This window comes from Ictalurus furcatus, chromosome 27 (genome assembly GCF_023375685.1).
Source record: "Ictalurus furcatus strain D&B chromosome 27, Billie_1.0, whole genome shotgun sequence".
Classification (NCBI taxonomy): Eukaryota; Metazoa; Chordata; class Actinopteri; order Siluriformes; family Ictaluridae; genus Ictalurus; species Ictalurus furcatus.
Window position 1 is genome coordinate 6793597 of NC_071281.1, and position 25821 is coordinate 6819417.

General features: G+C 38.9%; 1 protein-coding gene across 2 annotated transcripts; it reads left to right on the top strand.

The window, feature by feature from the left end:
- The first annotated feature begins 7874 nt into the window (after nt 1-7874).
- On the top strand, nt 7875-11712 carry snai3 (snail family zinc finger 3). Of its 2 annotated transcripts, XM_053616863.1 has the most exons (3): nt 7875-8465; nt 10282-10872; nt 11088-11712. In XM_053616863.1, the coding sequence occupies exons 1-3, from the start codon at nt 8387-8389 to the stop codon at nt 11267-11269; spliced, it is 852 nt and encodes a 283-aa protein (XP_053472838.1). In that variant the 5' UTR covers nt 7875-8386; the 3' UTR covers nt 11270-11712. The 2 variants fall into 2 exon arrangements, with proteins under 2 accessions (XP_053472838.1, XP_053472837.1); XM_053616862.1 differs by having other exon boundaries at nt 10282-11173.
- The last annotated feature ends 14109 nt before the right edge of the window (nt 11713-25821 follow it).

Sequence of the window (25821 nt, forward strand, 5' to 3'; positions counted from 1 at the left end):
TCATTTGAATTCTTTCCTGAATAACTAATAGTCATGGATGATATCTGACCCAAGGTTTATTAATCTGAATGTGATGTTTGTGTCAGCGGATCAAAAAAGCACAAGTCGGTGGATAAGTTACTCAGACATTAAGTGTAAAAATCATATATTTTTGTGAGAAACTATTAAACATACAGACTAAATAAACAAGCGGACTGCTTCTTATTGGAGACCAACATGCTGTGGTTCTGCAAGGGCATGCTATGGACAGTGAAATAGGCTAAAATAGCATAAAATATCTGGGATTTATTATTATTATTATTATTATTATTATTATTATTATTATTTTAGGCCCAAGCTAATTGTCTGCATGAGTAGAATTAATTGGTGAAGTCCTGAATGCTCCCTACACTGCAGTACTCTGGACTTTTACTTCAAGCTGCAGTGTAAAACAATGGGCACATACAGTATTACTACCCTATGTAGTGTTACTGTATACAGTACACTACATTACACAGGGAGCTTCCTACACTCCTGCGCACTAGATCAGATAATTACACACTACACTTTGTACTTCTACCTGCAAACTATTTATTTTTCTCCTCAACTGAAGCGGTTGATCAAAAATCCTGAAAGCTGACAATGTTCAGAGCATGGCTCAGACTGGGGCCTGTGCACGCACACACACACGTGGCCAGAAGCCCTTTTTCTCTCAGTGTTCCTGTAACAGACTCTTGTCATCTAGTTGCCTAAAAAAAAAAAAAACTCTACAAGTATTGACACCCTGGCTATCTAATAAAAGCTAATCTATTTAGCTATCCATGCAACTGTAGAAGTATTGGCACCCTCTATCTATCCAACTCTGGAAGTACTGGCACCCTATCTACCTGTTTCTCTTAAAACTGCATGTTACCATCACATTTCAAGCTGATAACTATATTAAACTTTTTAGACTGCCTTTATCAAGCCAATGTCAAAGTTTGTTCTCAAACTTGAACTAGAGGGGTAACCTATTGCTCTCTTGCTTGGACCTTACTGAATGACATTGTTGCATGAAATTGTATGTTGTGCAGTGTTGGATTTCTCCATTCTTATGTATCTTGTACTTTCTGCACTGATGGTACCTGTAAGCTATTGTTATTGCACTGGAGTTTAGTCTTTTAACGGCCAACTACCTTGTACTATATTCCTGTAAGGTACGAGTTCCCGCTGCTGGTCCTGGAGTACCCCTGTCACATTTTAGTATTCTCCGATCCTTAACACACCCACTTCATCTCAGGAAGAGCTGTTAATTAGCTGCTGATTCATTTATTCATGTGTGATGGGAACAGGGAAAACACTTGGGTGCAAGACTGCATACTCTAGGACCAAGGTTGGGAACCTGTGCTGTAATGGAACACGGCTTAGCACTTGCACTGATGTGTGTGTGTGTGTGTATGTACGTACAGTATCTCACAAAAGTGAGTACACCCCTCATATTTTTGTAAATATTTGATTATATCTTTTCATGTGACAACACTGAAGAAATGACATTTTGCTACAATGTAAAGTAGTGAGTGTACAGCTTGTGTAACAGTGTAAATTTGCTGTCCCCTCAAAATAACTCAACACACAGCCATTAATGTTGAGTTATTTTGAGGGGACAGCAAATTTACACTGTTACACAAGCTGTACACTCACTACTTTACATTGTAGCAAAATGTCATTTCTTCAGTGTTGTCACATGAAAAGATATAATCAAATATTTACAAAAATATGAGGGGTGTACTCACTTTTGTGAGATACTGTATGTCTGTGTCAGTCTGTCGGTCCATCCATCCATTAAAATCACCTGCCTAATATTGTGTAGTTCCCCTTGTGCCACCATAACAGCTTTGACCCATCCAGGCCTGGACTCCACAAGACCTCTGAAGGTGTGCTGTGGTAATTGGATTGAGATCTGGGGAATTTGGAGGCCAAATCAACACCATGAACTCTTTGTCTTGTTCCTCAAACCATTCCTAAACAAATTTTGCAGTGTGGCAGGGCGCATTATCCTGCTGAAAGAGACCACTGCCATTAGGGAACACTGTTGCCATGAAGTGGCAACCTAGTTGTCTAGCTATCACAATTTGGCCATTGTCAAAATTGCTCAGATCCTTACGCTTGCCCATTCTCCCTGCCTCCAGCACATAAACTTTGAGAACCGACTGTTCACTTGCTGCCTAATATATCCCACCCCTTCACAGATGCCACTGTAAGAGATAATCAATGTCACCTGACAGTGACTTTAATTTTATGGCTGGTAGGTGTATATACAGTCAGGTCTATAAGTATTTGGACAGAGTAATTTTGCCTCCACAAGGAATTTGAAATGAAGCAATCAAGATGTGATTGAAGTGTAGACTTTCAGCTTTAATTAAAGGTGGTTAACAAAAATATGGCATTAACCATTCAGGAATACACCTATTTTTTAACAGAGTCCCTCCTTTTTCACAGGCTCACAAGTAATTGGACAAGCTAGTGATCATAAATATATTAGGATTATTTTTAATACTTGGATGTAAATCCTTTTCAGTTAATTACTGCCTGAAGTCTGGAACCCATGGACATCATCGAATGCTGAGTTTCCTCCCTTGAGATGCTTTGCCAGGTCTTTACTGTAGCTGCCTTCAGTTGCTGTTTGTTTGTGTGTCTTTCTGCCTTCAGTTTTGTCTTCAGTAAGTGAAAAGCATGCTCAGTTGGGTTGAGGTCATCGGCCATTTAAGAATATTTAATTTCTTTGCCTTAAGTTCTTGGGTTGCTTTTGTGGTACGTTTTGGGTCATTGTCCATCTGTACTGTGAAGTTCTGTCCTATGAGTTTTGCAGAATTTGATGGAATGTGAGCAGATAGTATAGCTCTATACACTTCAGAATTCATCCTGCTGCTTCTATCAACAGCCTCATCATCAATAAACACCAGTGACCCAGTTCCATTAGCAGCCGTACATGCCAGTGCACTCCTTTTTAAGAATGTACCAAATTGTTGATTTGGCCACTCCTAAAGTTTCAGCTATTTCTCTGATAGGTCTAGTTTGGGTTTGTTTTTTGTTTTTGTTTTTTTGATTAATGATGGCCACCTTCATTTGCATTGACACCTCTTTGGACCACATATTGGCACATTTCAAACAATAGGGTTTTAACACATGGTTTCTAAATGTGAGCAATGAACCAAGAGGCTCAAAACGAAAATGAAAATGTATTTGTGTCATTGTGTTTTAGGGTTTTAATTCTTGTTGATGAGTTTTAACCTAGATGATATGTAAGATATACAGTATGTGATGTATAATTTTAACCCAGTGTGGAATATCTTTTTAAGAGTACGGTGAAAAAAAATGTCCACTAGATGGAGCCATTGCGTTTTAGACACATGGTCTTGTTGGCATTTTATATGCAGATGTATAGAAAGGTAACAAAAGACAAAACAAAAACAGAAACAGGAAATCCAATATTTACCCAGTTGGTGTTTTAATGAGGGGGGTGGAGAGCACTGTATAACATATATGGCATAACACAAGGCTATTGTGAAAGCACGTTCAGCCACAATTTCAAACCTTATTTACTGATGTCTTTCCCATAGATCTAATTGCAGATGTCATTGTAATCATTGTTTCTACTTAAATAACATCTGAGGAGTCTTGTGCACCAATAATGAAGCCTCTTTCAGTCACAGATCTTTTCCTCTTTCCAACTTGATCCAATAGTAAGGTCAACCATTTTGCCATGTTGAATTTTACTTTTTTCTGGTAGTGAATATGAGGTTAATATAAAATCTGTAACTATTTTTTACTTCTTGAAAGGATAGTAGTTCCTTAGTTTCTGTTATACACGCACACACGCACACACACACACACACACACACGCACACACACACACACACTCACACACATACACACTCACACACAGAGTTACAATCAAAATTATTCAGCCCCCATTGAAAAAACAGGTTTATTGTCATAATTTACAGACTTTCAGCTGTTTATAATGAACAAATCAAACAAAAGCAATTGAAATAGTTCGACACAACGAATGCTTCAAGTGGTTTCCCCAAATTCAACTTAAAATGCAACTTATAATGACTTCTCCACTCTCAAAAATGTTCAACCCCCTGAATAGATTCCCTCACAACAGCACAAATATGCAAAACAGGTGTTGTCTCAAGCACACCTGATGCAACTAATAAAGGGCTTCATTAGTTGCACCAGGTGTGCTTGAGCTGGAACACATGAAATACCTGAACTGGCTAGTGTCAGAAAATATATAAAATACCTGAACTGGCTAGGGGTTTGTTGAGTGTACACTACCTAGACTGGGCAGAAAAAGGAAGCTATCAACTGCTATAACCAGATTTCTGAGAAGGCAGGTTGTGAAAAACCCTCGAGTGACTGCAAAAGACCTGCAGCAAGACTTGGTGGCAACAGGCACTGAGGTTTCAGTGAGCACAGTAAGGCTCATATTAAACGCACAAGATTTCCATGCAAGAACTCCAAGACGTACACCACTACTGACCCAAAAGCACAAAAAACATCACTCAAAATCATATAAATAAGCCACAGAAGTTTGGGGATTCTGTTCTGTGTAGTGATGAAACAAAACTGGAACTTTACGGCACGATGGATCAGCAAAGAAGAATGAAGAAAGAACACTCTGTCCACAGTCAAGCATGGTGGTGGCTCTGGGGCTGCTTAGCATCCTCTGGCACTGGAAACCTGCAGGGTGTGGAAGGCAAGATGGATTCTCTGAAGTATCAGGAAATCCTAGGAGAAAACGACATGCTGTGTATGAGGAAGCTGAAGCTTGGGCGTCATTGAACTTTCCAACAGGATCCCAAGCATACCTTAAATTCCACCAAGGCTTGGTTGCAGAAGAAGTCCTGGAAGATTCTACAGGGCCATCACAGTCACCTTTGCAGCATGCAAACACAAGAATATTATTGAACTGGAGACCAATGCTCATGAGGAATGAGTTAAGATTCCTCAGGAATGCTGCCAGAAGCTGTGTAGCCAGACATGCATCTCATCTGCAGCAGGTCATAACAGCAAAAAGTGATCTACTAAGTATTAACATGCTTACCATGAAGGGGTTGAATAATTTTGAAATTGGAGAAGTCATTATAAGTTGCATTTTAAGTTGAATTTGGGGAAACCACTTGAAGCATTCTTTGTGTCGAACTATTTCAATTGCTTTTGTTTGATTTGTTCATTGCAAACAGCTGAAAGTCTGTAAATTTTTTACAGTAAACCTGATTTGCAATGGGAGTTGAATAATTTTGATTACAACTGTATATATACATTATTTTTTAAAATAGACAAGACGGGACATGATGAAACATTCTGAGAGAAAAAAAAAACCCTCAATATGAAGTCATGATGACTGTCAGCAAATAGAAAGACAGTTTTTGAAATTGTTGTTAATAAGTTATTTTTTATTAATTAATTTAACGTGCTAAACAAGAAGTGAGTTTATTTCTAGGAAGATAATATCATGTAAATATTTGTGAAATTTTAAACTATATTAAAACTCAACGCTCTCTTAACAGGTCCTACTGGCGCACACACTTTCTTCACTTCATTAGTTTGAGATGCTCCTCTATGTCTCATGCAAGGATAACACTAAAGTTTGTGGAGCTGCTAAAGTTTGTGGACATGTCTATCCCTCTCTAACCTTTTGGTCCGACTCCTGCCAGAGCATCTGGGAATACTGGGGGTGAGGTGGGAATACACCCTGGAGGAGATGCCAGTCCATGTCAGGGCTCCATTTACCAACACACAAACACTCATTCACACCTAGAGGCAAGGTATCATAGCCAGTCCATGTACTGACATGTTTCTGGGACATGGTAGGAAACTAGAAATACCAGAAGAAACCCACAAGGACACGGGGAGGATAAGCACAGAAACTCTGCACACAGACAGTAACCCGAGCTCAGGATCGAGTCCAGGACCATGGAGCTGTGAGGCATAATAATCATTTATTAACTTAATTTATAAACTTTAAGCGTTCTCAAATAGAACAGATAGATAGAACAAAACAATTTCTTTCACCTACTTATACATATTTACATATTTATATATTTATATTTACATTTACATATAAACATATTTAGAATGTACATTTAACTTTCATTGACTTGTAAGCAGCAAATGGAAATATTGTCATTTGGGGGTTAGTCTAATAGCCTAACCTCTATTTCACATAGTCATTTTGGTATTAAAATGATACTTTGACTTGTTTGAAAATAGCTCATCTATTCAGATGTAAATGCTTTGAGTTTCAGTTCATGTTTTGTTAACCCAATTCATCAGCACCAAAGCTGTACTTTTCACACACATACATCACAACGGCTCCTTCTAACAATAAGATCGGTTTTCCATAATCCCAATGAGGTGAATGTGGTGAGGAAAAAAAAGTAAGTGAGTGACTGTGTGTGTGTGTGTGTGTGTGTGTGTGTGTGTGTGTGTGTGTGTGTGTGTGTGTGTGTGTGTGTGTGTGTGTGTGTGTGTGTGTGTGTGTGTGTGCACTTCAAGTCCAGTGAATAACCTGAAGTCATGCAAAAGTAAATGGTAAACTGCCAGAGGTTTAAAATAATTAAATAAAAACTAAACAATAAACTGAAAACTGAAAAATAATGCACATTTCAGGATTATAAAAACAACGACTGCTAAACAAATTACAGCTGTTCTGCTGCAAAGTAAGTAAATTAGGCTTTGCAAGCTGATGCAAGCAATTCCTACAGGTGTCAAAACTTACGAACCCTCTGTCTGTATAGAAGCAGTGTTGGAACAGACTGTATTACTACACCCTCTAGGGCAGTTTTTAGACAGCATTGCACTGCAGGATGCAGCATTCTTCATTTTCCAACAAAAGGAAGAAAAGCAGAACATTATAACCCTTAAACGTGTAGGTCTTTCCTTTAGAGGAACTGCAAAGAAAACCATGGTGTCAGTGAGTTCAGTTTCCTAAACCATCAAAAGGTACAACAAAATCAGAAGACAAGTCTCTGAAAGTCAACAGCTTGCATGATAGGTGGCTCACAGGACAACACCTTCAAGCACAGCTGAACGCTGTTTGAAGTAAACAAGTTTCAGTTTCTATGGAGAGAAGACTTCGAACTGCAGGTTAGACAGATCGAGTGGCAGTAAGAAAAAGCCATTGCTAAAATGGAAAAATAAGAAAAAGAGATTTGCCTGGGCCATGCAGCACAGCCAATTGACTACTGAAGACTGGAAGAAGATCTAATGGACCAATGAATCAAAATTTGATTTGAAGCTTGATGATCTGGGGCTCTTTTGCTGGATCCAGTGCTGGTAACTTTCACAGAGTGACTAGCATTTTGGACTAAAAGGTCTACCACAGCACCATTTATTATCCTCTGGTCTATGCCTAATTTGTCAGGGGTCCATCCTACAGCAAGATAATGAACCAAAACATACCTCCAGGCTGTGTCAGAGCTACCTTAGAAGACAAGAATATGCCAGTAGGCTTCAAATCATGCAATGGCCAGCACAGTCTCCAGAATTAAAACATATTGAGCTGGTTTGGGATGAACTGGACAGAAAGGTGAAACCAAAGCAAGCTACAAGTGCAACCCATTTGCAATAGTATTGGAGTCAGCTTCAACAGCTGATAGGGTTAAGTTCAAAGGACAACAGCTAACTTTCCAAACAATGTTTGATTTCCATTGTAGAAAGAATTCCTTGCGCGCTGTTATATCTGCAAAAATTGTGCTACAATTTTATAAAACAAAACAATTCCATTTTTTTCAATTGTTTATTTGTTCTATGCTTTAACTGCAGAGTACATTGAGACATTATACTGCATAAATATCAATAAAAAATTGATACACACAAATTTATATTTGTAATTTTTTACAATCATTTTTATATAACAAACTTTATTTTGGTGGCTAAAACCTCAATAATAGAAAATTCATTAATTATCAATAGCCCAAGCATATCCATTCAATAATATGTATATGCAGATTTTCTAAATATCTATCTATCAAACAGTGTAAACCTCATAAACCTCAATAGTCCCACTGTATGTAAACTACCACACCATAGTGCCACATGTGGCTATGTTTTGCTATTTTGATCCCACAGGCCCACATGCACCTGTTTTGTTGGGGTATGCAGCTCAAAACATGACTCCACCCCTCTTCCACTTGTTCTTTTATTCTTATTGGCTCTCTGGGATGTTTATGCTAATTAGTAGCTTGCCCCCTGCACCTGACTCCCTGTGAGACAGCCCTCAAGCATCAGCTAGACTTATTTAAACCTGCCATCTCTGTCTCTGGGCATAAACAGTGATTCTTCCCATGCTGGCATGCTGAAACAGGAATCACATCTGCTTAAAAAAGTTTCCAAAAGTGAATCATAGGATATTAAGATGCCTCGATCTTTCTTGGTGAAAAAACACCTCAGTCACAAGAAGCCCAACTATGGCACGCTGGATTCACAGAGTGGTGGTGAGTAATTTTCACATTCTTGTTATAGCTTTATACTGGGCCATGCAGGAAAAACGGATTAATGATCCGTTTTAGTTTGTAGACTGTAGACCAAAGGGGCCGGAGTTCAGACCTGGTCCAGTGGAGTCCAGCACATTTTGGTGAATAGCCTGCTCTAACAGAAATTAGAATCCCTGCTAGTTAAGCGATAACCAACTGATAACCCTTACAAATTATCATCGACTTGACTTTTTTATTATCGAATTATTATCAACTTTGAAACATTAAAAAAATTCTGACATAGTACATGCTTCATTTTATCTACTCGTTTTGTCTGTATGAACAGGCTATAAGATTGATGAGCTGCTAGTTTTGGTGATGCTCTGCATCAGAGAAGACTCAGTCATGACAGAAGTGAAGCAAACCTTTGCGACAGATCCAACAAGCCCAGTTGGCGTTTAGCAGGTGCAGGATTTCTCAAAAAAAAAGAGAGGAGCTTTTATTGTCAGCCCTTGTTTTGGAGATCTGAAGGGTCCCATTAAACATGGTGAAGGGGGCTCGCTAGAGCATGATTCGCCTGAAACCTGTGGGTTTTGTTCACATGCTTTCTCTTAAGCAAACAAGCCCCTTAACCTCCTCTGAGTAAAGGACATGCTTTACTATTCAGCAATGAACTTATCTGCAATTAAGCAGCTGGGCCGAGAAAAAAAAATGGTCGGGAAGTTCTCTTAGATTGCATCCCTAACACTAATTCAGTGAAAACACTCATTGAAAAAAGTGTTCAAAATAACTGGACTACAGTTCGAGCAAGCCATTGTACAGGTTTAAGACATGTCTGACATTCACTTAGAACAAGAAGTCACTTTATAGGTATTTTGGTGGCAAGTATTTCACTCATTAATGGAGTAGTTAAGCAAAATGTTAAAGTAAAAAAATTAAAAGATTTGTTTTTTTTTGTCCTTATTCCAAATGTACTCAATATTTTTTATAGTAACAGGTAATGGATGGCTATCACACCCAAAATCTGTTCAGGAAATATCTGTCTCAACTACATCCAGTATTTCAGGGATGACGTCCAACCTGCTGACGTAGTTTAGGACACAGTGTGACTGTAATCCCAGGTCTTGTTGATGGAAGAAATTGTGTTTTATTGAACCATTTTTTTTCAATGAGGAAATACAAAATATATGTACTTACTCTTAATTTCCCCATTTCTAAGTTATATTATTAACTTAGACGTTTAATCATGTTTTTCTGGTTAAGGATCAGAGCTATACAAACTGTGATAATTGTTTAATCACATTTATTCATTTGGCTCGTGAGCCAACCCAAGCATAGAGCTGAGGGTATGGGTAAAAGGGTGTTTGCCCGAAAAGTGGGTCACTGGTATTTCTGGGATTTGAACTCACAACCATCATGTCAATTGTTCAGGACCGCAACCATTTCCCTTAAGGAAAAGTCACAGGAATGTACCTCCTGAATAATCACATGATTCACATGTGGGTTTATTAAAAACTTCACACGTTATGTTTGACACATTTTCACATGTAGACTTATAACATCATGTGCTTGTGTTTTTCATTTTCATGTCACAAATGTATTTGTACTTGTTCATATATGTAACATATGAATAACGCCTTCACATGTTTTCACGTGTTCACATATTACTCACAGGCACATGTGAAAAACATAGAATCATGTGATTTTTTTATAAGGGTGATCTACCAATGAATTTATTCTAATATTTGATGTACCAACAAACATATTCTTACTTATTTATAAGATATTTTTCAAACATAAAAAAACCGTCACAGAGACTTTGTTGATCGTTTTACAGATCCTCACACTCAAGTGATCCCTGTGCTGTCTTCGTGCTCCAAACTCACCTCTCCTCATCCTGATGAAAGTTTTCTCCCTGGTCCATGCCTATTGAACCAAGCCATAAGGTCAGTGTCACAGATGAGCTCCATTTGTGCCGTGATTGAACCGCAGCCTTTACAGGACTCCAGACTGCCTTCAGAAGGACACACTTACACCCTAGCCGTGAGTCAGACCCAGCTGAGAGCCTCTGAGCCTGCAGCACCTCAGCGTCATCATAGCGACAGAGCTTTGCAGGACAGTGTGGTGTCCAACGTTGCTGTTTCCCTGTTAGGACTTGCCTCGAAGGGCAACATCCAGGAGCACTTTGAGTGTTTTGACTGTCATAAAACCTATTTCACCTTTTCTGGCCTGGCCAAACACAGACAGCTCCAGTGTGAGTGGCCGTGTCAGAAATACTTCAGCTGCAAGTACTGTGACAAGGAGTATGTGAGCCTCGGTGCTCTGAAAATGCATATCCGCACACATACACTGCCCTGTGTGTGTAAGCTGTGTGGGAAAGCCTTCTCCAGGCCCTGGCTACTTCAGGGGCACATACGCACACACACAGGTATACACACACAGTCACACAATGCAGAGTTAATCAACTATGTATTATGTATTAAAATGTATTATCTGTCTGTCTGTCTGTCTGTCTGGCTGCCTGTCTGTCTGGTTGTCAATCTATCCTTCTGTTTGTCTGTTGGTCAGTCGGACTATCTGTGTGTCTGTCTGTCTAGCAGTCTCAGAAGTATATGATAATGTAGTAATGTGCTCTTGCTTCAGGTGAGAAGCCATTCTCGTGTCCTCACTGCAGTCGGGCATTTGCTGATCGCTCTAACCTGCGTGCTCACCTGCAGACACACTCAGACGTTAAGAAGTATCAGTGCAGGAGCTGCTCGAAGACATTCTCCAGAATCTCACTTCTATCCAAACACGAGGAGGCTGGCTGTTGTCTGTCATCCTGATGGTCAAGCGTTACTTTTCTATCATCATACCATGACACTTGAGGCCCTGGTTTCTCTCAGGTCCACCGCTCCATGCTGATCTTTATATACAAGAGGAGAATGCACTGTACTAACTCATTTTCGAGGCACTGTTGCTTTAAGATTTGTGTGTTTGTTAGGGACTGAATAAGTGTTTGTGCTAAGTGACTTGCATGTATTGTGAGGTCTACTTCAAATTTTAGGACTTGTTTTGCGACTGTATGAAAAGTCAGTGGCACTTGTACTGTTTTCTGTTCAGGATTTTGTATAAGCAACGTTTTTAAAATAAAAATTATTTTCTTCATTTGTCTGATGCTTTCTTATACCTCACTGTCATTTTCCCTGCATTAACCCTCCTGACCCAGGACGCCAGGTCCACTGATATCCACACACACACGTGCTCATGAAAGAGCCTCCAATCCTGAGTCAATGTATGATGCTCCTTCAGTGGCAAAATTACTGCACACAATATTTTGTCAAAGGTGATCACTGATTGCTTTGTCATTGTTGACCTGTTTTGTCCTTCCTATCATCTGTGATTTATTAGGTTCTTTCTAGGTTGTCACCTGGTTGTGTTGTTAACATGTGGTAGTAATATCTCATCATGTCAATGACATGACTACAGAAGTTATTTAGCCCACATCAAACAAAACACTAGTTGGAAAAATTATTGTGAAATTTTCACTCCGTCCAAAGTTAGTTGGCAAAGCAGACTGTTTAACAGCATACAGAAATGACAGTAGGAACGATACAACAGAGAGAAAAAAGAGAAATACTTAAATTACAGATGCCTTTGAAAACTTTCTTTGGCTTATATATAGTAGAAGTACTACTTATAACAGATTATACTAGACTCTCACATATGCTGACATTTAAACACCTTTACTGCCTCACACTCTCACACTCCCTTACACAAACCTGAAGCAAACTGCACTGAAATGTTAGAAATATGAGAATTAAGGTTTACAGGTTTAATCCATTTTATAAACCAGTGGCTGTGAACGACAGCTGAGGTAAAGTAGTTCAAATCCCCACCAGACAAGTATGACTGAAGAGTAGATTTCACATCTAAGCCATTGAAAATCCCGTACCTGGTCTTGACAAGGGCACCTTTCTCCTATCTCAGGAGGATTCTCCTGCCAAAGGTAAAGGTAAGGTAAATAGTATGGAACATCCCATTCCAAAACCATGGGCATTAATATAGAGTTGTTCCACCTTTGCTGTTATAATAACCTCCACTCTTCTAAGAAGGCTTTCAACTAGATTTTGGAAGGTTGCTTTAAGGATTTGTGCTCATTCAGCCACAAGAGCGCAAGAGGTTGCGTAATGATGAGGAGGTCTGCTGCACAGCCAGCATTCCAGTTCATCCCAAAAGTGTACAGTGGGGTTGAGGACAGGGTTCTATGCAGGAACCTCAAGTTCTTCCACTCTATCCTTGGCTTCATGGAGATGGTTTTGGGCGCAGGGGCATTGTCATGCTGGAACAGGTTTGGGCCTCTTAGTTCCAGTGAAGGGAAATCTCAATGCTACAGCATACAAATACATTCTATACAACTGTGTGCCAACAGTTTGGGGAAGAACCACATACGGGTGTGATGGTCAGGCGTCCACATACTGGCCATATAGTGTAGATTAGTAACCCGCAATTTTTAAAATTGTTTTTATGTTTTTATTAGAATTGACACTGAAGTATGCCATTTCAGAAATGTAATATCCCCCTTTTTTACTTTCTTGCAAAATAAGACAGCTCATCAATCTTCAGTCCAACAAATATTACTCTAACAAATATTTTTTTACACAATTATGCATGTTATACAGCATTAAATGTACAGAGGTACAGACTGTTGTTATATTAGGTTGGACGATTGTTACACAGTGAATTTTCCAGCCATTGTTTCAGTTCTAATTAAGAGATTTAAGCTGCTTGTTTAGGCACATCATTTCTTCATTTGGACAGCAGGGCACAATAGACAGAAGAGCCACATCCATTTGACCCCACTTGCCATTAACAAGGATTGTACTTCACAGCTCTGCTTTTTCTTTAGCTAATTAATATGTCTATTTGGGGGACAGCTGTGCACAGGGAGAATTTTACAAGTCTAAATAAAACCCCACAATGCTTCCCGTTAGTAATGGGGCATGGAAAATTCCTCATATAAATGTGTGTTTATTGGCAGGTGGATGTGGGCCAGCTGCATGCCGAGGTGGCACCGTGCTAGGGCCGGGGGGGCTGGGGGGTGGTTTGAGGGTCAGAGAGAGAGAGAGAGCGAGAGAGAGAGAGAGAGAGAGAGAGAGAGAGGAGAAGGAGAAGGGAAAAGAAAAAATAATGAAAGAAATGGAGAATGAGAGAAGGATAGAAAAAAAGACAGGCAAAGAATGAAGAAAGAACAGGAAGTGAAAACAGAGAAAATTATAAAGGAAAAGAAAAGAAAGAAAGAAAGGAAGGAAGGAAGGAGCAAAGAGATGAAGGTGTTACTCACTCCTAACAGAAATGCCCTTTTCTCCTGCAGAATGTCAGTCATGGCTGAAATGCAGGTTGGAGCTTCTGAGCTGCCTGATTTAGTTCACACAGACAGAGCAGCGGAGCCACAGAGTGTTAAACACACACAAACACACAGCAGTCACACACACGCTGCTGGACCAAGTGAGCCACCTGTCACGGCAAACACACTTGTCCTAAAGTTACAAGCTGATATGTATAAGAGCTCCACAACAGAAGAATGTAAAAACGTCTGTGTAGCATTTAGGTGTTTAAGTTTAAAACCGCCACATGACGTACTGTCAGTTCCAAATTTATATGAAAATGATCAAAATGACTGTATAAAATAAACACAATCATTCATATGTTTCACAATTCTCAAGAACCTCTTTAAATAATAGCATTTTCTCTTAATACCTATGTGGCAAAATTTAGGGTTAGGGTTGGGGTTAGGGTTAACCCTAAGCTCTAAAATAAACAAACAAACTGGGCCATAAGCTCTGTTGTTGCCGTTGCCATTGCCATTTTGCTAAATTCACTAAATGATCAAAATGACAAAAATAATCAACATAAGTTTTCAACAAAAGTGACAGATGATTGTTGATCTGCACACATCAGGTAATGGACAATTAAAAATCCATTAAATGCACACAGGGCCATAATAAAAGAGTTTTAAAAGCATCAGAACAGACTATTTGTATGGAAGAGGATTCCTAAATCGAAGAGGAAAGTCAAAATCCACACACCATTATAATATTAAATGAGTTTTAAAATGTTCTGCATGGCGGAGCTGACATCATCTTCAAGTGTCCTCAACCGTTTTGTACATTGTGGGGGTGCCAATAAAAATGTACTACTGACAATAATTTTTTAAATAAAACCATAAAGCATCCCTATGTTTTAGCACCAAATATCAATTCAATTCAATAATATTTATATAATGCATTTGTATATTATTTTAAATTTAGTAAGCATTTAGTTTTGCCTTTTATTTCTGCCTCTCTGAATATCCTCCTCAGATCTTGCATCATCTTCTAGACAGGATCTTTTTTTCTTTTCTTTTCTTTTTTAAAATTATTCTAATAGTGGATTAATAGTTCTAATAGTGGATTCGTGGAAATGTGCATCTTCAGGCATGTAGCTCTTGTCCAATTAATTGTCCACTTTTGACTCATTTCATATTGCTGAATGACAGAATGCTAGTCCAGTGAAACAGGAAGTCATGGATGTCTGGTTAAAAGTCCTAAACACTTTTTCAAGGTAAACTAAAATATAAACGGAAAATGCTTCGGTTACATTTTGTTCTTGTGAATTTTTAGGGTGCCAGTGATTGTGACACCAGTATTCCAGTGTGCCAGTAATAGTGTACCAATAATTCTGGAGCTGACTGTGTATAAAAAATGCAGCAACGGGACAATTATTATTCTGATTCAGAAATTAATATATTGGGAGGAATATATTATAGTATATATTATATATAGCCTTATAATGTATAATGCAATGAGAAGAAAAAGGCTGCGTTCTATTTTTAAAGTATTTAGTCCTTTCTTACACAAAAAATTTCAAATCTAGAACCATTATGAGTTCTTCAGTTGTCAGTCTGAAATTTGTATGTAGAAACCTACAGAGCTTTTAGGAAGCTAAGAGCCCTTAACTCACTAAAGAATCATATGAAGAACTCTTTTTTGTAAGAAAGTATATTAAGGTAAACTTGTTTCTAAACTAGTGGAAAATTGGGTTTTTGAAAATCTGTTTTTGTGATTTATGTATTTCAGAAATATCAGTGATAGTATCATTTCAAATTCATTGTGGTGGTGTACAGAGCGAAAATTACAAACATTGTGTCACTGTCCAAATACTTATGGACATGACTGTATATTTTTGTTCCAAAGCAATAATTAGAGAGCATCTCAAGAGCCATGACAAATCCATATGTTTGAGCAGATCAGACCCTCTAAAGGGGTAACATTGTATGCAAAAGGACAGGTCTAGGGGTCAGAGATCAGGGGTCAGGAGTTAGGCTCCGTCTGCGAGACTCCCTGCAGTTTTACTAGAGTCATGACACCGCAGGCACCAGCCAGGCAGATTCCTTGGCAGATCCCGCATGGTCCATCCTTCACCTTTGAAACTCTGAAATTACACCCACTGCATTCTTCTAAATTCCAGTCAGAACTCAGTAAGACACCATCACCTGTGATCTGATGGCCAGACGGGATCTTCTGAGGAATCTGTCTTACTGTTGCCTGCAGTGTCACGTACACACTGCCCATTTTGGGAATATAGTCAATTTTTGGGTGTGGTTCCCGCCACCTGGCTGCTGATTTTGGTTTGGGGCTTAAAAGGAGCATAAAGGTTGATCAGCAAGTTAAACATGACCAATGGTGGAGACACTCATGATTTCCTGTGACTGAGCTGTGATATCTTTACATCAGCTGATGTCCTAGGCTCCTATCTATAGCCACTGTGACTCCACAAAAGAGTGAAATGGGCCTAAAAATATGCTATAGCGAGCATGAGGCAGGCATGAACCCACTCCCCAAACTCCATGCTGAGTCAAAAATAGAGGCAGGAAGGCTATTTCTGACCAAGAGCAATGCAGAAGCAGCAACCGGGGCTTCCATCTCTCACTTGCTCCTGGCACAGAGGAGTGGAACTCATTTTCCACTGCTGCGAGTGAGTTAACGGCCTCCGATTCCACAGTGGACACCTGTGCTTTTTCTTCTTTAGATAACAATCCTGGAGCCTGCTTCATTTATTGCTGACTGTTTCTTCCATCTTCCAAGTTACAGAGCCCAAAGCATCTCTCACAGTAACTCACACTGCAATTTCAATCAGTTTGTCCTCGAGGTCATTGGGTTCACTGAGACTACGTACTGAAAAGATGATGATTTTATTTTTTTTTTATGACAGTATGAACTCTGTCAAAGAAGGGCAATGTCCAAATGTACTTTGTTACAAAGTATTTCAAATGAAATATATAAAAATGTATACGAAATACTGTGATCAAAATATCATACAGCAATTTGCCATTTTAAAAATGCAGAAATACATTTTGTAAGGGGCATGAGATCAGCCACAGCAGTTGATAAAAGTAATGTTAGCATTCTGGTGGATGAGAGCTAACGGTAAGGGTTCTTCTGAAACCACACTTGTGGTATCTGCTATATTATGTAAACACTTTGCTGTACCACATACCATTGATCCATTTTTATAAACATTTGAACATTTGTATTAGAGCTGGCACTATTGTCAGACAGAGCCATGCTGTTATAGAAAATTAATCAACAATTTCTGACCAATCAGCAATGTGATGTTGAATACTCGAATCTGATTAGTCAGAAATTGTTAATTAATTTTCTATAACAGCATGACTCTGACAATAGTGCTGCCAAAACAGCTCCGATCCATCGAGGCATGGACACCACAAGACCTCTGAAGGTGTGCTGTGGTATCTGGCACAAAGACGTTAGCAGCAGATCCTTTAAGTCTTGTAAGTTGCGAGGTGGGACCTCCATGGATCGGACTTGTCTGTCCAGCACATACCACAAATACTTGATCAGATTGAGATCTGTGGAATTTCAAGACCAAGTCAACACCTAGAACTCTTTGTCATGTTCCTCAAACCATTCCTGAACAATTTGTGCAGCATGGCAGGGCGCAATAACCTGCTGAAAGAGGCCACTGCCACTAGTGAATACCGTTGGCATGAAGGGGTTTACTTGGTCTACAGCAATGTTTAAGTAGGTGGTACGTGTCAAAATAACATCCACATGAATGCCAGGACCCAAAGTTTCCCAGCAGAACATTGCCCAGAGCATCACACTGCTTCTGTGGGTTGCCTTCTTCCCATAGTGCATCTTGGTGCCATCTCTTCCCCAGATAAGCAATGCACATGTACCTGGCCATCCACATGATGTAAAAGAAAACGTGGTTCATCAGACTAGGCCACCTTCTTACATTTTTCCATGGTCCAGTTCTGATGTTCATGTGCCCATTGTAGGAGCTCTGACTGGTCTGTGGCTATGCAGCCCTATACGCAGCAAGCTGGTATGCACTGTGAGTACTGACTCTTCTGTGCAATTGGACCAGCTTTGGGTGCCCATGACCCTGTCGCCGGTTCACCGGTTGTCCTTCCCTGGACCACTATTGTTAAGTACTAACCACTCTATACTGGGGACAACTCAAAAGACCTGCCGTTTTGGAGATGCTCTGACCCAGTCACCTAGCCATCTCAATTTGGCCCTTGTCAAAGTTGCTCAGATCCTTACACTTACCCTACCTATTTTTCCTACTTCCAACACATCAACTTGAAGAACTGACTGTTTATTTGCTGCCTAATATATCCCACCTCTTGACAGGTGCCATTGTAAAGAGATAATCAATGTTATTCACATCACCTGTGAAGCCTGTGTTTAAGCCAGTTGTCATGAAGGTTTATCATGAAGGCTTATGGTAGGTGAAAACTAATTTAGATAGTGAAAAATATCCTTGGAATTCTGATCATTACACATGCTTCTTCCAAGAGCCTTCTCTCTAAACTCTACAAAACTGAACTTAATCAGTTCAAAGTAAGGCTGGTATTTTGTATTTTCAGAAACATGGCAAATTCCAAAAAGAAATCTGCGAATAAAGAACAGTGCCAGTGAAAAAGCTTGGGGAAAAATAACTGAATAAACGGAGTGACAGCTAAAAAAGGTTTCTTAGCATTAGTCTCAAGATTCTGACTAGCTCGTAGGTCAAAGTTGATTTGTTTCCCCCTAGTACACTAATCATAATTAGTCTCAAAAGCCTTACAGGACAAAGTTACCCAAGCATGTGATGAGACATGAGATGTGCAAAAATAATCAATGGGCTTCATAAGATATTCAGTGCTACCAATTCTGGGATATTAATACAGTCTTGTCTGTCTATAAATACAGGGCAATGTATTTATAATAAGCAAACCATTGCATCTCCATTGCGTCGTGGCAAACTATTACGATCTAGTTGCCACTTTTAGCCCAGTGAAGACAAAATTGGTCTATATTTAGGCCACCCAGCGGATGCTATCCGACCTAAGGGGGATATTTCGGTGGTCGACCTTGGAGCTGGTGGAATATTTTCCACAGTGAGTGTTGGCTGCATATAAATATCAAGCTCCAGCGACTTGTTGACACACACCTCATGAACGCAATGCATTGCACTTGTTACCCAAACCGTGCCACCAGGCATGAGGAGGGGGTCTGCTGCTTATATCTGTCCACTTGTTATGGAAAAAAGCCTCAGAACAGGTGCAGCGTGCTAACATTTCATGGCCTGTTCCAGTTCCATCCACCCCACCCTGTTTTTCCACCCTACTGTGAAATCTGTTTTCTGTAGCTGGATGTCTGTGGCCTGCTCCCTGCACTTTGCTTTCCATGCTGTGGCCTTTAACCCCAGGGGTTAAGTAGCGGCACCACTCTGGAGTAGGCGCCTCTAGTGTTGACCTGGCTTGTCAAACATACTGTTCACTTTCCCTAGGTGTGTAAAGCTCATTTGCTATCACTCAGCACTGAGCTCTACATCATTGTTACAGGAACAAAAATAGAAATAATTACGCTTCATTGAGCATTTCTGATACTCAAAGGGAGAAATCTGTTGCTAAAACTCTAATATTATGCCACTGACATTTCACATGAATACTGCGATTGTTTAAAGTGTGATTGTTTAATGTGTGTAGGGTAGTGGTAGCTCAGTGGTTAAGACATTGTACTACTAATTGGAAGGTGATGAGTTCAAACCCCAGCACCACCAAGTTGCCACTGTTGGGCCTTGAGCAAGACCCTTAACCCTCAACTGCTCAGATATATAAATGTAAATCACTTTGGATAAGGGTGTCTGATAAATGCAGTAAATGTGATTACATTCAGGGGTGTGTTAGTGGGGGTGCTGAGGATGTTACACCACCCTCTAGTGGGACAGGGTGAATATGACATTAAACTGATTTTTTAATTATTCCTTTTGCTACTTAATCAAATATTCATTGAGGAACACTTGAAATAGCACAGGATTAATGTTTTTAAATGTGAAATGTAATGTCTTACTTCATTCAAAATCAATGGGGCAAAAATCAGTAAAATAAGCGCATTGTGTTTGTACATGTCGAGTGATGTAACGTCCCAAATTCTATTTACTTATTATTATTATTATTATTATTATTATTATTATTATTATTATTATTATTATTATAGCTGACGTATTCTTCAATATTAAAGAGAGGCATACAGATAACATTTTAAAAAGGATGTATTTACCCTCCAATTCAATGTGTATCTGCTGTTTTTTTCTCTCCTGCATTTAAAAAGAAGTTCTTCCACCTGTTCCTCTCAGTACGGGGCAACACACTTCACTCTCACAAACCCTTGTGGATAGAGTGCCTATAGTGTGTGTCTGAATACACACCCAGAGCAGCAAGAGCAGAGCCTAACCTTCCACATGAAGGTCAGGGTGGAGAAGAAGAGGCGTTGGCATTCACTGCACTAATTAAACTAAACCAGCGGCTGATTAGCATTCAGTCAGGTTTCTTGTGTGAAGAGCTTCACACAAGAAAACTGAGAATAGAACATAAATGAGGAAAAAGGTGGCACATAGATGAAGTTTATTCACATTTGACAAAGTAAAACTTTGCGAGAATACACCAGTCCAACGCAGGGCACCGACAATATGCGTAAAGGATGTCATTCAGTGTCAAAATTTAATTTATTATTTATCTCAGGATCTTAGTGACCAAAAGTTCTTCCTTAAGAAAGGAAATAGATTAACTGTAAAAAATTGCTTAAGGAATGCATTGCAAAAAAATCTCATTAAAATGGAATTCTCACTGAAACTATTTTTAGGCATACATGGTTACAAAATGTGAATAAACTATATGGCCAAAAGTTTGTGGACACCTGACCATCACATGCATACATACTTGTTCAACATCCCATCCCATAGTTAGTCCCCCCTTGCTGCTATATTAGTGTCCACTCTTCTGGGAAGGCTTTCCATTAGATTTTATAGCATGTCTGTGGGGATTTGTGATGATTTAGCCACAAGAGGTCGGGCACTGACGTCGGGCGAGGAGTCTTGCGTTCTAATTCGTCCCAAAGCTGATGAGTCGGCTTGAGGTCAGAGTTTTGTGTAGGCCACTTCCAGTTGTTCCACTCCAGCCTTGGCAAACCACATCCTATATGACATCCGATACAACTGTGTGCTTCCACTTTTGTGGCAACAGTTTAGGGAAGAACCACATGTGGATGTGATAGTCGGGAGTCCACGTATGTTTGGCCATATAGTGTATCTTTCTCAAACCACATCCTGTTGTTCAGTACTGTCAAGTAGACCATTCGAAGTGGTTTAGGACACAGTGAGATTTAAGGGTGACATTCTTCCACCAAGACACCATAAAGATATAACTCTGCATTTATCAATTACTCGTCAGTTATATTATCCTTGAAGCTCCAGTACAACTGAATAAGTTAACTTTAAACACTAAACATGTTTTGACTACATTTGAAGTAAGTGGAAGACTCCTGAACCAATCCTGAACAGGACATGAAGATGCAACAGGCTATAAAAGCTCATAAACCTGTCTAATGGAAATAAACGCTGAAGTCATTCAGAACTGGTAGGCTTACTTGCAATGTACTACTGGGCACACACACACAAAAAAAAAGTTTACATGCAACACAAAGCCCCTGCTTGACAAAGTACGGCATCCCAGCCTTTCCCATTTGCAAACTAATGTAGGCTTCATGGTTATCACTTACGGCCATTTATTAGCCTCACTGCACTGTGTCATGGTGCAGTAATTCAGCTCCTCTGCCACCTGCGGCTGCTGGAGGGCACGTTCAGACCTGATGTTGCCAGCATGTGGGTCCAGGAGCGTCTGCATGTTTCCGCGCAGGCTGCGATCTCCCAGGAGGCTGTTGGTTTTCTCAGACACCCTCGTCGGCTTCCAGCTCCAGCACCTCTAAAGCCAGTTATTGCCTGGGCAACCAGCAATTGTGTCCCTGCTCTCCCCCCCCCCATTCTCCTCAGCAAAAGAGTCTCCCCACTTTAAGAGATTGTCAGGAGTGTATTCAGTGGCAGTAATTAAGTCTCACTAAAGAAAGTGCACCCCGAAACCACGCACTTCTCCCCTTTATCCCCCATTCCCTACATATACACAGGGACAGGAGCAGAAATGCCCTGCCATTATCATCAACTTAACATACATGAGTTTGTAAGAATAATCAACTGCAATTAACTGATCAACCAAACCTCAACAGTTTATATAGTCCTACAAAAAAAGTAACTTTTTAAACATGTTTCTTAATGTCTTGCTTAATGCATTCTTTAATGCCCCCCCCCCCATATCATCTTCAGTTTTACATACATGCTCTTAATGTTCCTGTTTATGTGTTTGATTTAAGAGTTTATGATATATGATACTATTACCACCTACTTAGCATGCTCAGGTGAGTGTTTTCAAATAGTTTTTGTGGTTTTATGAGGCATTTTTTGAAAAAGTGTGGACGGAATTTTTGTTTTGTTTTTTTGAACAAAAATACAGTCCCCTTAAATACTATCGGAATGGCAAGGCCAATTCATTTGTTGTGCTCTTCACCAAAGACAGTTTGTTTGGAGATCAAAAGATGATATGGGACTTAGGAGGAGTTTAGGATTTCAGCTTTTATTTCTTGGTATTTACATTGCGGTGTGTTAAGCAACGTAAGACATAGAATCTTTTGTATCAAACCACCCAATTTTTAGGGGAGAAAAATGATAGGAACAGATACAGTGGATATATAAAAAAAAAAAGTTTACACACCCCTGTTAAAATGGCAAGTTTTTGTCTTGGATAAATCATGTCAGAACTTTTTCCATCATCAATATTAAATTACAACGTATAAAAATTAAGTGAAAAACAATCAGAAATATTTTTAAGGAAAAATAAGAAAAAAATAAAAAGTTACAATAACATGCTTGCATAAGTGTGCGCACCCTTTCATAATTGGGGATGAGGCTGTGTTCAGAATGAATCGATCACATTCAATCTCATGTTCAAAAGTAATTATCATACAGCTGTCATCAATTAAATTATTCTGATTAAACCAAAATAAAGACCAGCTGTTTCTGTAGGATTTTCTTCATATCTTCTTGGTTTCAACTGACTGCTGAAGTCATGATCCGCAAACAGCTTACAAAGCATGCATGGTATCTCACTGTCGAAAGGAATCGATCAGAAGGGGATAAAAGGATTTCCAAAACATTAAATGTACCATGGAACATCATGAAGGCAATCGTCAATAAATAAAGAAAATGGAGCACCATAGTGACATTACCAAGAACAGGTCGTCTCTCCAAAATTTACAAAAGGGGAAGAGAAAATCTACCAGGCAATTTTAGTGCAAAACTTTCAGGCGTCTGCTAGCAAGCTTAATATGAAAAGGAATTTCACCTTTCAGCACAACAGTGATCCAAAGCATAAATTCAAATCAACAAAGGAATGGCTTTAACCAAAAGAAGATCAATGTTTTGATCAACATCAGTGATCTAGCCAGAGTCCAGACCTGAATCCAATATTAAAAAAACTGTGGGGTGACCTGAAGTGGGCTGTGCAGAGGAGATGGATGCCCTTACACAAAAGAGTAGGAAAGTATTGCTAAATCAAGATGTGCAATGCTGATAGACTCTTACCCAAAAAGACTGAGTGGTTAAATAAAATAAAAGGGGCTTCAACAAAGTATTAGTTTAGGAGTGTGCACACTTATGTAGCTAGGTTATTGTAAAAAAAATTTTACCCCCCCCCCCCGCCATAAATTTTTCTGATTGTTTTTCACTTTTTTACCCCATTGTTATTCAACATTTTTATATGTTGTACTGTAACTTCACATTGAGGGTGGAAAAATTTCTGACATTATTTATCTTAGTTTCAATTTTTTACTTCATAAAAACTTGCCATTTTAACAGAGGTGTAGACTTATAGCCACTGTAAGTACTGTAAAGTAAATGAAAGTAAATAAAGTTTGAGTGTGTTTTAGATTAAAAATGAAAAGTACTCATGGAAAGTTAGAAAAGTGTCATTCCTGTGAGTAATACTAGAACAAGAAATGGTTTTGAAGATCGTTTGTTTCATTTCTCTGGTTGTCGTCATCGTGATCCAAAAAAGGAGAGTAAGCCTTTGGTGAGAAATGAATGAGTCAGGCGTCATTAAGTCATTAATTTGGGTGGAGAATTTATATCCCATAAATTAAGGGTTTATTTTTTTATGCCTCTCAAGCACAAAGATTAAAAAAATAAAAAATAGAAAAGCAGTTAACATCTCTGTTTAATATGTTTGTATACAAGGAGGTATTCGGCCAGATTATAGACTACATGGTCATTCAGAGAATTTACATATCCTTTTGATGTAGTGTTAATTAGAGCTAAAGTTCATGCAGTAGTAAAATACAGGGGAAACTGGTTTGCAAGTAACTTTAAAGTTACAGAGGTTCATGTAGGAGTTGAAATCCAGCTCACATTGCTGAGCTGAGCCAAATGATCTGGCTCAATAAAGAGAGCTGGAATTCCCATCACTAATTTGTGTATCTTTGATTTCTATACGTGTATGTGTCTATAAGTCTTTGCATGACCGGGCATTGCATGCCATGACAATTGGTCACTTACGTCACGTGTCACGCCAAAAAACCATACACTCCTTTTTTACTAGATCGAGCAGTGTAAGTTCCTTGGGCATGTGGTATTCGTGTTACACAATGATGAATAATTTTATTCATTTTCTTTCTCTGCCCATTTCCATTGATGAATAATTAGCAAGATTTGATGGTGATATTAGCCTACCTGCAGTCCCGCACAAACCTGCACTTATTTGCAAACTCTTCTGTAACATCTTTTATTTTTTATTACAGATGTGTTATGAGTCTTTCACATTAGAATAAGATGGTGAATTGTTCATGTTGGATTTGGATTTTGCATGGATTAAACGTGTCTGGATCAGGCAGCGTTGCATGTTACATAATGGTTTCTTTTACTGTTGATATAACATTAAAAACAGTATTGATGTACACAGTAAAAAATATAAAATTGAATAGATTGTTTTGAATAGAAATGAACGGGATAAAGGAGACTAGGGAAATGTAAATACATGTCTAGATCTCAACTTCATATACTCTTTTTTAGTTCTGTATTATTGGGATTATCACTCGTTAGAACAAATGGGATGTTAACATATTAGGTTACTGTACATCACAAATAGCCCTACAGTAAAGGACTTTTTTCCGTTCACCAAAAGGATATTAAGAAAAGCAATTCAGGAAGGGAGAAGAATTAATAATAAAAATCTTTGCCGCTTGGAGTTCTCTTTTTGCAGAGCTCAGTTTATAGATTAAGTGAACATGAGAGTAGAGGAATGTTACTAGTACTAAAGCTAAAAGTAGTTTAGCACTTCTCATAACTGTTATAGAGCTCTCTGTTCTCTTTATCATTTAGAATATAATCTTTGTATTGAAGTACAGAAATTAGCTTAGTAGACAGGGTGTCCCAAAAGTCTCCAAACATAAGGAAAATTAATACTTTATTAATTATTATTATTTTAGCAAAATGTGTCATACTTGGTTTATATATATATATATATATATATATATATATATATATATATATATATATATATATATATATAATTATTTTTTTCCCAGATGGTCTTTAAGAATGCCTTTGACAAAAGAAGCACGTATTGAAATCTTTCTCATGGCTGGATCGGGAAGCTGTCGCAAGGTTGCGATGGACTTTAACAGGAAACATGGCAAACACATCACACACGACACTAACAATATACTACAACAATATAGTATAACAAACTCAAAAAGACTGGAAGTGTTGTGGACCAGAGTTAAGATTAGAGTAGTGGACGTCCACGACTATCCATTGATGAAGGCACAACCGACGTGGTGCTGGTGTACATAGTCCCCTATGTATAGAGACTTTTGGGACGCCCTATATGTTTTGACAAGATTAGCACAGTAGTTTACATTCTCCAATGTATTAACTCAGTGAGTCTAATCACACCACCAAA